At 35.7% G+C, this 13,039-nt stretch overlaps 1 protein-coding gene across 1 annotated transcript; it reads right to left on the minus strand.

Annotated features, from left to right (window-relative positions):
* Positions 1 to 1,284: 1,284 nt before the first annotated feature.
* LOC143468260 (sushi, von Willebrand factor type A, EGF and pentraxin domain-containing protein 1-like) lies at positions 1,285 to 11,008 on the minus strand. The gene is made up of 23 exons (XM_076965399.1): positions 10,877 to 11,008; positions 9,583 to 9,729; positions 9,305 to 9,334; positions 8,919 to 9,113; positions 8,652 to 8,849; positions 8,296 to 8,487; positions 7,940 to 8,158; positions 7,654 to 7,860; positions 7,351 to 7,542; positions 6,855 to 7,046; positions 6,439 to 6,657; positions 6,071 to 6,268; positions 5,775 to 5,966; positions 5,160 to 5,351; positions 4,818 to 5,000; positions 4,371 to 4,565; positions 4,033 to 4,233; positions 3,520 to 3,951; positions 3,085 to 3,375; positions 2,833 to 2,978; positions 2,428 to 2,596; positions 2,210 to 2,312; positions 1,285 to 2,125 (listed from the first exon to the last, which is right to left on the minus strand). Exons 1-23 carry the CDS (start codon positions 10,920 to 10,922, stop codon positions 1,909 to 1,911), a joined length of 4,356 nt encoding a protein of 1,451 aa, XP_076821514.1. The 5' UTR covers positions 10,923 to 11,008; the 3' UTR covers positions 1,285 to 1,908.
* Positions 11,009 to 13,039: the final 2,031 nt, after the last annotated feature.

Below are 13,039 nucleotides of genomic sequence, written 5' to 3' on the forward strand. Positions count from 1 at the left end.
GACTAGCAGAATTAGAGATAAGTTTTGTTAATACACAGGCTACATAAAACGAACTAATTGGACACAAACAATAGAAAATAATTTTTTATAACAAATATTTTAGTGAAAATTTACTGTATAGTCTACCACAAGCATAAAAACTATGATGTTGATTTTGGTTTTGTAAAATCAGGAAAAGAAAATCATATACTATCCATGTTTAGGTGTAGTATATATTAGGAATATAATATTTATTTTAGTCAAAAGTAGAGCCCTGGAAAACCTTTTCTTTATGTTACGCTTTTTTGTGTAGCTGATAGGCAACGAAAAGTTTCCGACAAGTTTAGCAAAATCTGAAATCCTGAAAGTTGTGATCAAAAACGTAGGCAAAGTTACTGAAGGATTAATTGACGACAATGTGGCTAAAAGCCTACCGGAAATTAGTATCGGCTTCATCCTAGACTATACACAAACTCAACAATTTGTGAATTTTTGTTGGGATTTGCGGAAACTGGGCTTTGCACAATATTCCAGTTAGTAGAGAATTTCTAAAACATTCTTTTGGCTTTGCGATCTAGTTTTGTGGTAAATTCGATCACTGGGATTATTATCTTTTGATTGTCTTTAAAATTGAAAATTATACATTACCCACAGATGTTACAAAGCTGCATCGTAATATGGAGTTATATGGTAGTTGAAATAGTTTCCTTAAATAATTCATAAATTAATTTGGGTAACAAAATAGTGGCTGTTGGTTCGTGATTACATTGCAGTTTGTCAATGTATTTACCATATGCTTGGCCTGTAACCAGTTATGTTATTTGATGTCGTTCAAACAATGCCGAATCGAAATTTATTGGTTGGGGAGAAATGTTACGTTGTTTTCTGATTGGTTTGTCCTGCCTTTGTATGTTCTACCTTCCATAAGCACTGAAAAATGTGATTACGTTTTGCCCGTTGTCAAACGAATGATGATTCTACCGACACTGTACTGCTGTGTAGATGTGCTTAGTTTTTACTGTTTTGAAATACAATCTGATATAATTAACTGCAGGTCACTTCGAACCAGCAACAAAAAAGGCCGGTAACACACGCACTCTGTAGTGCAAGTTATGGGGTACTTTTCATAACTTAAGCGAGGTAGCGAAGCCCAGCATAGATAGCCGACGCCATCCACGGATGGTTTTACACTGCTGTAAAAATTTAAAACCGCCTCGAGTGCATCAGACGTGTTACCTGGTGTTATTACCCTCTTGTAAAGAAATAATAGGTTTTGTATAATGTGTTTTTCTATCTTCAAAATGATTACTTTTCGAAGTTTACTCATGTCAAAGTCATTCACAAATAACATTTCGCTAGAGTATGATCATCCAAAACTATCATGTCGGCGGCTCATACCATAGAACAGGCATGTGCAACCTTTTTCACTGGAGGGCCAAATACAAAATTTTGAATGACAACGCGGGCCACATGATTTTTTCAGAAAAAATTAGTATCATAAAACGACTTTCCTATGCAGTTTATATAGTTAAGAAATAGATTTAATGTAGTCCACGACACGAAAATGCGAAAATTTCGAAAATTTCCATTGCTTTGATGTAAACTGCATCAAATAGTGATGGCTAGTATGAACTTCTAACATTTTGCTGAGCACCACGCGGGCCGCGGTCCACTGGTTGCACATGTCTGCCATAGAATATAAACCTAGAAAACTATATATGAGCTCAAAACAACAGGTATTGAATTTTTGCACATAATATAACACGGTTGTCAAAACTAGAAGAAGAAAAATAACACAATTGTGTCTTCAGCGGTTTATGATTCTTTGAAAAGTTAATATCGAAACAAAAATCAAAATACAATACTAAAATAAGCCATACTACACAGCTGTCAAAATATATTTCTAAGTTTAAAGAGACTAAATGTAGTTCAAAACGAAGTCGAAGTTTGCTTAGTTTGTTGTGTTTTAGAGGTTTCAATAACGTTTTCACTAGAATCCACGTTTTTACTTGAATTCTCGTCTTTCCGTGGTGTTTGTGCAGTAGATTGAACACTCAGCTGCTTTAAGTAACCGGGTTTAAAAATATCAACCATCTCATTCCGAAAATCCCGTTCTCTCGCGCTGTAAACGATGAAGTTGACCAAGCTATGGAAGAGACAATAATGATCATGAGAATGTCGAATACTCATAACAAATTGCCCATATTATTTCTAGCTACGCCAAAGTTACCTGTTTGTCATGCTAAAGTAAAAGCAAATCATGTAAGGTTGTGCGATGTCGTTGCAATCCAAGTGACCAGAATAGAATAAAGAAGCCGCGACGACGATTGGAACTAGATGAAATAAAAATGTAATAAGCTTATACAAAAAATATTAAAAAAAATTAAATCTGTTTAAAACAGGTTAGAACCAATCAAAAAAAACGATGCTATATCGTTACACACTTACGCAACGTAGCTGTGAAACCAAACTGCATAATTGCAATTGTTTTTAGGACGGACAGTTTTCGTTTGTTTCTGCGATTGTTCGAAGATTGTGATTGTTTGGTACCAGTGTTATTCGACCTTGGGTTACCTGCTGCATATACGAAAACTGCCGTGAACAAACAAGACGCTGTCTAAAAAAAGCAAAAAGAAATTAGAAAAATATTCAATTTTTGTAACACGGTATCGTTTTTATAATTATTTTAAACGCTTTGTGTGAGTTGTTTAATAGATGTTTTTAAAGATTAACACCAGCGGTATAGTAAAAAATAAGCAGGTACGATCGAAATATCGATTTTATCACTTCATCATCAGAAGATAAAGCAAGTTAACTAGTGTCCATACAAACAGAAGTATCCAAGTAACTTACAAGCAACATAAATGGTAAAAGGTAAAATATTATCATAAAAGCAATAGCAACTGAGTAATCCATGTTTGAAGCAGTGCTTGTGATGGCAGGTTGATACAGAAACGTCGGTGCCAAATATGTGAAATGCAACTGAGTGGGGAACCAAGCTGACAAATAAATAACAAAGAAAAGAGGATAAAAGAAATAGTAATTGCTTAAATTTCTGTTTAATCTTTAAAACGACTGAAAGCTCTTCAAATATTCTATGTTTACCTGGAACCGTTGCGCTTAAAAATGACAGGAACCACACTGCACCAAGACCGACATAAACAGATGTTTTCTTTTGCCATTTGTAACGTATTGGCTTAACAATGGCATATAATCTTTCTCCTCCCATATAGACCAAATGAAATAGAGATGATGTGAGAGTGAAAAGAAAAAAGATTCCTCCCACATAAGCTTGCGTGGATCCTTGCAATGCTGACTGTTGTTGGATAAGTTCTACTGGGGTTGAGTTCATTGTCCAAGTGAAGTTGAAGCTCACCACAACCAGGATTTGTATTCCTTGAAAAACAAAGTAAGTTCTGTTTTAAAAGTTTTAGTAACTGAAAGCCATAAAACGTATGTTTTCTCTGTTATGTATTTATTTACAAAATAATATGACAAGATTAAAATCAATTGTTTAGGGCTTTAGGCCATTTACAGTACCTGTCAAAATATCAGCTACTGCAAGGGAAAGCTTGCAAATGTCCATTTTGTTTGCTTTTTTCCGATTGAAGCGTTTGTAGCCTACCCATATAACCAAAGCATTGCCAAAAAATATTGTCAAAGCAAAAAGCAAAACAAAAAAGAGGAAAGACGCTGCACGGCCTACACCACAAGCTTCACATTCGAACAAAGTTTGGCTGAAACATTTGAAATATATGTCAGGAGGAGATCCAACGCAAAATCCTGGATATCCACAAACACTTGTGATGGGAATTAAATCTGAACCGTTCGTTCTGCTCGCAGCCGTATAGTTGGTCATATTGGTAGTATCAGAGAAGTCTGGTTGAATGAAGTCGTTGGTTTTAGCGACATCCAACCTTCTCCGTGGTCCGTAAAATACGTACGTGTCGGGAATAAACAGGCTGAATGAAGCTTAATTTAAAAACATTAAATCAAATAAACTACTACAAAATTCTTCTTGTGTTTTATCATACGTCTCAACACAAAACATACCATAAACACAACGTAAATCGAGGATATCTGGAAACCACCCATTTCCAAGACAGATACTGACAGGCGATCCAGTAAGACTTCCAGGAAAATCGCAACCATAGACTATGGCAGAGCCTTTTGCATAGAACCCATCATTGTCCGGAACAGGCTCATTTAAAATTAGTACATCGTTGTTTGGCCTTGGCGGTGCAGTTTTGCAATCTGGAGATAAGTTGGATTAAACTAGTTTATGATGACTAGCAACAAGTGCAACTATATAAAACACTAGATTATTATGCAGCAAAATGTATTGATTTTTTATGAAGACCAACATTTATTTCTCATAATTGTTAATATACCAAGTCTACATTCTGGAAAGTTGCCTGGGTTCAACTCGAGACTCCATTTGTTACCAGCCTGGCACGTGCTCGCAGCACCATTTGGCGCAACAATCCTAAAGCCATCTTTGCATTGGTATGTTATAGAGGCACCTTCTGCAAATGGAGCTTCACCAGAGTATTTTCCATTTTGTAAGGGAGCTGGACTTCCACAACCTGGACTCAGAGCACATTTATTAGATGCCATAGTATATATGATCATAGTAGCCCGCACAGCGTTTTTGTGTTTGCATGAACTCGTAACACATAACAAACAGAGAGAAGAATGAACTCGTAGCTCTTAACTAAACGCAGCAGTTTAGTACTTTCCTCTAAATTTTGTAAATTTAGATAAGTTGCATTAAGTAAACAATCACAAAGCAATTATTAATATATCGATAATAGCAGTAGGTATTCCTCAGTATTCACCTTGTTTTGGTGCTGTACATCGGGGAAGTCTCGTTAAGCTCCATGTTCCATCATCAAGGCAAATAGTTATTGTAAAATCAGTGGTAGAAAAACCTTGTTCGCACACATATTCATAACTTTGTGATTGTGAATTTAGTGTTCGTCTAATTTGTGCGTTTGGTACTGGTGGTGGCGCGCTGCAGTCTAAATGAAAATATATGTCTATGCCATTGAAAAGATAATAACAGCCTAAAGATAAAAAATATATACTGTAGACTTAATGCAGGACATAATAAACAAAAAGCATCCATTAAGAACTTTTGTCTATTTGAAAACAAAATTTTTGTTTAAAGTAATCCCTACTTTGTGCACATGTGGGTATGTCAGGTAGCCACATTCCATTACTGCAACTTAATGTTGTACTCCCAATAAGTGTGGACCCTTCTTTACAACGGTAAGTTACCATGGATCCAAATCCAAATCCAAATGCATATCTAAACGGTTCATCTTCAACTTCCAAACCAAATGTTGCTTCTGGCGGTGGTTGAACACAACCTTTAAACATACGAGGTTTTATTTTTCGGCTTTGTAGACGTGCGGTTGAGCGCTGGACTCGCAACATTGCGGACTGTGTTCGATATCTAGTGACGCTACCGGTGTTTTGCCCTTGGGAAAGGTATTAACTATGTATGCTCCTGTACGGTGAACTTGGTGAACAATTCTATGACCGGACAATACGACAAGAAAAATAGAAAAAAAAACGAATAAAAATGTGAATGTCAATCGAAACTTGCACAAAAGCGAGCTCGGTATCCTGCGCTTGAGCGATGAGAAACCATAGTCAAGTTTCAGTCGTGCAAACACTTTCGTCAGTTCGATGATAAAAAGTATCATACCACAGGCGCAACCATAACAGAGAGAAATAACGCAAGTTAAACTGAAAGAAGGTGATTACTACACTGTAGTATTTATATTCACCACTGTTGCACGTCGGAAAGTTCTCTAACCCAGGAGTAAGTCTCCACGTATTTCCTGGCAAGCAAGTGCTAGTAGTTCCATTGGGAGCACTTATTTCAAAGCCAAAATCGCACCCGTATGTCACGGTGTCATTATAATGTGGACCGACGAAGAAAAACCAACCGTTTTTCAGAACCGGTGGATCTCCGCAACCTGCATTATTGTTAAAACAAATTAACTTTGTGTTTTTCACTGTTGGTTGAAGATAAGTTGTTTGATATTTGGCAAAATAATTTAAAAGCCTTTCGATTTACTACCTGAAGATGGAAGAGTACATGTTGGGAAAGACTCAGCCTCTTGTGCCCGAGAAACCCATTTTCCGTTGCTATCGCATACTATTGTTTTTGAAGGAGAAGTGGAAAGGCCTGGATTGCAGACATAATCTACGGCCCATGTTTCTACAGTTGCCAGAGCGTCGACAGTTGCATTTGCCACTTCTGGTGGTGGACCGCAATCTACATGAAATATAGAAAAACGAAACATTTACAAAGCACTGTAATTCGCAAAGATTGCAATCTGAGAAACAGTCTTTAGGAAAGCAGTACTTAGGTAATACAAGGTTTTTTTTCTCGGATGGGCAAGTGCAACATAAATGTTAACAACAATGTCCGAGTTATCAAAATACCTCGGTAGCAGAGCGGTGGCTCAGCCGATTTTCTATTGACCCTCCAATACCAATCTCCTTCAACACAAGTGAGCGTTGCATCTCTAACCAAACGATATCCCGGTTGACATCCAAAACCATGTTCCACTCCGTTGGAAAATGATATTCCGTCTTTGTTGCGTAGAGTTTCATCCACTAGTACTACACCACCCCGAGGCAAAGTGGGCAAGGATAAGCAAACTGAAAAGAAAAAATATGAATTTCAGAAAAGTTTCAGAATCATAAAATTATACAAGTAAGCAATTATGGTTTTATAGAATTCAAATTGTGCAGACAAAAGAGAAAAATTATACAAGTATGGTATACGGACAACAAATAACAGTTGACATGATTATATGCATTGATTGAGTTAATTGATTGACTACATGCTTGTTTACCACGGCGACAAAAAGGAAGAGTTTGTGATTCCGACTCATTAGTCCAATCATTTTGACGACAAACGACAAAAAAACCACCAGGAGCAACCAGCTCATAACCCTGGAAGCAATTATACGTCACAATGTCGCCTTCCTTATATGGAGGAATTCTCACAGCAAATCCATTATTGATCATTGGAGGATTGCCACATCCTGGTAAAAGTTAATTTTAACCAGTTTTTTATACTCATATAAATGATGAATATACAGTAGGTATAGCACAATATTTCTAATTGAACCATAGTTAGTTATTGTACTTATAATGCAAATTAATCCTTTTCGAGAAAATTTACGTGTATACAAAAAAAAAAATTTCTTCGTTCTATCACCCTTAAATATACAAGGCTGCCTATTGGCCAGTTTGTGTCATCTCAAATAGAATTGACTGAGAAACTGATTTGACCTGATGTCTAATGTTGACAAAACGCTGTTCAGAAATATGCTCAACTACTCTTACCGTTTTCGGGGATCCTACACAGTGGAAGTTGAACAAGGTCCCATGAAACGACATTTTCATTCCTTCTACAAGTGGATGTTGTTACATCATTTGTGGACAATCCTTCGTCGCAAATGTAGTGAATAATTGATCCTTCAATTGTTGAAAATACTCTTATCGTTGCGTTTGTTGCTTGTGGAGGATTTCCACAATCTGAGAAACAAGTAGAAGTAAAATATGAACTCTATACATACGATGCATATATATATATATCTATGAATTAACTTATGATCAACATTGGTAAATGAACGATCAATGGTTCACCTGGTTCACATATGGGAAAGCTGGAAGCACTTTTGTTCAAACTCCAGCGGTTTCCAGCAAGACAAGTGCTTTTTGATCCCGCAGGTGCGTTTAAATAATATCCACTGATGCAGAAGTAAGTAATGGTATCGTGAATATAATGTTCTTGATTGGGTTCACTTACAGCTTCATATGCTCCATTTATTAAAAGTGGAGGGTTCCCGCATCCTGGTCAATTTGAAGGGATAAGTGATTCCTTATACACAAAAGCATCTCGTTGAAGAAAAAACTTTTGTAAACATTTTACCTTCAGATGGTTCGATGCAAATGGGAAGCGTCAAATTGCCTTGAGGTTCAAAAGAGTGAAAACGTTCAGGTGCAATCTTCCATTCTCCTCCAATGCAGTAGATAAGTGTTGCACTCGACGTGAAAAGTCCGGGATCACAGAAAAACCGAGCTTGCGAGAATTCTCTTGTCGAGATTGGAAAAATGCTCGCGTTTATCGCAGACGGAGGATTATCGCAATCTGTATCACAAAATGTAAGTTTAGTGGATATATGGACGCATTTTAAACCAAGTTGTTATGACATTGCATGAATTTCAAAAAGCGGTTCATCTGCACACGTAATAGCAGCCAGAGTTTTCTTTTACAACTCAACCTACGCAATGGACAGGAAGGAAATCCACCAAGCCATCCAGAAGGTGTACAAGTGAATGTGTTTTGTACGTGCTTTGAAAATGGATCTTCGCAACCATATATCACTTCTGTTCCCAGTGAAAAAGTGTCTCTGTTAAAGATTTCTTCACTAGATAGCAGTAATACGTCCTCAGGTGGTGATGGAGGAACAGAACAAACTAAAAAAATATATGAGATAACATTATACGACTTTCATCCGAAGTAAAGCATTAATTAAACCTTGAACACTTAAAAAGATATATTGCCATTTGCCTTTTGCATGGCCCGTAATTTAAATACCGCCATTTACCTATACTGACTTCAACAATACTTATTTACTCACCTGGAAAACATGTTGGAAAGTTTTCGTCGTGGGTTTGCAAGCTCCATTGGTTACCAGGCTCACATCGACTGATAGAAGAAGCATTTGGGTTGATAAATTCAAACCCCTCTAAGCAACGATAGGATATTGTTTCATTGATATCATACGGGGGGTCTCCTACTCTATCGCCATCAAGCAGGAAAGGAGGATTTCCACATCCTGCATCGAAATTAAAATTAAAACCAATGCTTGATGCATCAGCTAAATGTTGAAAATAATTTCACAAACCAGAATCAGGAATCGTGCAATTTGGAATGAATAGTTCAATATCCCACGACCCATTTTGACAAGAAAATTGGGTTGGGCCAGTAGCAGAGAAGCCTGGATGGCATTCATACTTTACTGTGGTTTTGACTGGAATGACACTGCTATTCACATCGAAAGACAGTTCACTGTTTGGTCCAGGTGGCGGTGGAAAACAGTCTAAAAACATATTCCAATTATTCTACGATTAAGAAAAAATTTGTTTTTGATTTTCACGTCTTTGTGTTTTCAATCCAATTAAAAGATGCCACTTTGTGTCATAGTTTGCTGGGCGTGTTTAACATCTTTTATCATCAGGTATTTTTATCTCAGCAATTATTCAATAAGAAAAATATAAAGTATTTGCTTACCTGCACTGGGAAAGGCGATTGGAGCAAAATCTGCATTCATTCAGGGTGAGCAATAGACATAGAAATAGAATTTAGTTAGATTAATTCTTGTTCATTACAGAAACAAAGCACCATTGAACAGAACAAAAGACCAACATATTATTGTATGCTGATTTGTTATATGTACCGTAATTTGGAAAGTATTTTTTATTGGAACTTACAGCCCAAGACCCTTAACAAAACTAAAAATATATTTCAGACTTTTACGTATACCTCAAGATGAAGCAAAGTTAATATACCTATAGGATGACCTGGCTGGATCCTTGGAGGTGGATCAGGGAAAAAGGGGAAAGACTCGGCTGGAATAGGGTCTAGTGGAAAGGGATTTGGAGGAATACGATCCAATGGTATTGGAGAAGCTGGAAAAGGTGAGCCGTTTTGAAGTTCTAGAGGGGAAACAAACAAGCGACTGCAAGTTGAAAAATGAAAACATAAAGCTAAATTGAAAGTTTTCTTTTTATTATATACGTACATAAGAAATATCTTTGAATACGTCTAAGCAATTTATAAAAGGCTTAAGTAAAAATAGGGAGCTTGTAAAAGATTTTTTTTCAAATCTAATGAATTGAATTAAAACTTGCCAAAAATGGTTAATTGCTTCTTTGTGAACGCCCGATAGACAGTAATATGCCGGCATGACAGATAATTATCTGTGCGATTATAATCGCAACTAAATGCGCTTATTTAGATGTGACATGTAAAATACAATGTGTAAGACCCATCGTAACGTATAATGTTACCCATCAATTTTATTTATGAAAGTGGGAAAAATGGTTCTTGATAGTTTTTATAGACAAATCACTTTGAAAAACGGAATTGCAAGTAATTGAATACGATAGATCAAGTGTGTTTCGAGTAAGTTATTTTGTTTTTGAATGCAGAAGTTAATTAAATTTACCCCAAAACGTTTTGACAAGTTGTTGCAAAAATGTCACTGCCCATAATGCACTGCTCAGTCAAACACAAAGTTACGGGCACGTTATGAGTAGAAATTATTGAAACATTCTATCCACTACTAAATAGGAAAACTATCGCTGAAAGAACTTCTGAAATGTGAACACGAATGGGCCTGATGTTGTCGGTTTTCATGAATAATTTAATGCACCAAAAATCTATTTGTGTTTGAGCAGTTTTGGTTTTTCGATGTGGACCTATTTCTCGGAATTATCAACGTTTCTGCGTCAGAACAAAACATGACTGATAAGCATGACAACAAATCTCCTGTTAATCGAACATCGGTCTGTAAACTTTGCTTCTATACGAATCATCTTGAAAACATTTCTTAAAAATAAAATAATGGTGATCTCTCTTGTTGTAATACCTAAATGCTTAGCGATTAATCCCAATCGTTGTGGAGAATTGAAATCATATAGCACAGTACAGATAACACAATTTGCAAACTGATGTCAAGCGCATACTTGAAGTAACTGTTCCTTCTCTCCGAATCTCCCAATTTTTATTTCATAAAGTCTCGATAAAATTTTAAGCAAATTCTTTCGCAGCTTTTGACATTCAGCTTTAGATAATTCTTACCTTGTGCTTTTGCGAGTGAAATCAATAATATGTAAAATAAGTACATTTTTCAAACAGAAAACGTACTAGTCTTTTTCTTCCCGTAAACACAGCCTATAAAATCAAATAACTTAATACAACAAACTTTAACACCGTATCTAGAAAATAATTTGAATCGTTATGAAAACTTTAACAAGTTTTTTTATGCACCATAAAGTCTGTGGTTATAAACTAGCGGTAGACGAAAACTGTGCTCAAGCTTTATTTTTACAAGCGCTAAGGTACACGGAAATAACTTCGATAACTTGATACAAAAATGAGTAGATTACCCACGTCAGCGCACATCAGCATCCGGTTTAATTTACTGTGCTTTAATGTTTACATAAAAGTTTGCAAGGTATAAATCAACCGTGTTTTAGAAAACATTTAAAATAACGCTATGTTGGGCGGTCGACATATAGGTGCGATTGTTGATAAATGCATATATATTATATGTATAATTATAAATTCTATCGAATCACCAAAAACGCCTATATAACAATTGAAAATTTTTTAAGTGTATGAAACGTACAAGGCATGCTCTTTTGTACCTATTTATAACTAGTTAAATAAGTTATATTTATCCGAGTTTGTGCTTGGGTAAATAACGTTTCAAACATTTGCAGAATGAAAATAGTTCAAACGTTTTGTCTATTATTTTCTTGTTCTGAGTATTAGTCCTTTAGTCGTGCTTTCAAATACGTTCTCATTTCTTGGTATGTCTGGCGATTACAGCCTAGCTACAGCAATTTGAAATCAAAAAAGGAGATCGTGGAAAACATATCGAGAAAGCTTGGACAGGCAAACCAGCTTTCGGTTACATGTATAAGAACCGCCTACCATTGTAAATAACACTAAATCACAGAATTGTTGGAAGCGCTAAACGTTGATCTCTGCATGTTTATACATCGTATAAAAAGTGGTATTCGAGCCCACGCCTTCATTCGGAGGTTTCACTTCGGATTTCGGTGTGAGCTCTAACAGAGTTATCAACAAATTATAGAATTTTAGGTAACCCTACGAGCGCTTTTGGTTCGTTACGAACTGCACAATAACATACAAAACAAACTGATAGAGATTCAACGTTTGCTCTCTGCTTATCTTCAATATTTTTTGATCAAAGTTTTTATTAACAACTTGAAAGCTTTAGACCTACCAAGCGGCAGATCATTTACTTGTAATTTCGCTGTTTTATAGGAACGTGTGTAGTTTAACGAAAAGAGGACGGAGTTCCTATAGTCAACGAAAAAAAATTTAATTCATTTAAACTACTTGTCATGATGCTGGATGCTCCAGGTTGCTCTACATTGTCTATTTTCTTTTATATTTGCCCTGATGTAAAAAAAGTACTTATTAATACTTATGCTGTAGAACATAATACTCATACTTAAATTACTAAAGTCTTAAAGTTTAATACTGCATACGTTGAACTACACGGTAAGCAAACAGCTCAAAAACCAGCTAAAACCTCAAATTCATTCCATAATATAGAGGCCACATTTTACCGATATAACATGTAGGCTAATATTGGTCAAAATCTGCACAGAGATCTCACTGATGTTTTTAAATTTTTTTTTATAGTATTCACGGTGTTTTACACTCTCTGACTAAGCATTTACAGAAGTGAAACCACAGTCATCGAATGAATTCTTTCCAAGCATTTACAGAAGTGAAAACACAGTCATCGAATGAATTCTTAGAGAAAAAAAATCCCTTGTATAAATAGACTTCACGTATTTAAGCTAATAAACCCTGACGTAAAAACTGCGATACGTGAACATGCGACTGATCACGTTTTTCTTTAGAAGTCTTTTATTTATAAACGTATGATTATTACGTAGCTTTGTATGACGTCTGAAAGCATATCAAGTGACTTATGCCAATAACGTATGACATATGACCCTTTTTGCTCTTTACGCGGTTTTGAAATTTTTCTAATTTTTGGTGTTTTTAATATATAGCGTACAAAACAAACATCAACCTTTTTCATGGTCAACCATCAATAATTTTCCAGGTAAAATAATATTATAAAACTATAATATATAGTATCAAACTATAAATCGGGCAGAAAAAAAATGCTTAGGTTTTACATAACTCACATGAGCCAAAAAAATTTCAAATGAAAACTTCAAACTTTGATCTTAT

Source organism: Clavelina lepadiformis, chromosome 1 (genome assembly GCF_947623445.1).
Source record: "Clavelina lepadiformis chromosome 1, kaClaLepa1.1, whole genome shotgun sequence".
In the NCBI taxonomy this organism is placed as follows: Eukaryota; Metazoa; Chordata; class Ascidiacea; order Aplousobranchia; family Clavelinidae; genus Clavelina; species Clavelina lepadiformis.

Bases quoted from the DNA above. Each gene is read 5' to 3' on its own strand.
- LOC143468260 (XM_076965399.1), bottom strand. From the start codon at position 10,922: ATGTACTTATTTTACATATTATTGATTTCACTCGCAAAAGCACAAG. The intron at 9,114-9,304 runs GTAAGCAAATAC...ATATGTTTTTAG, and splicing joins AATCGCCTTTCCCAGTGCAG to ACTGTTTTCCACCGCCACCT. The intron at 6,269-6,438 runs GTATTTTGATAA...TATTTCATGTAG, and splicing joins GCCACCGCTCTGCTACCGAG to ATTGCGGTCCACCACCAGAA.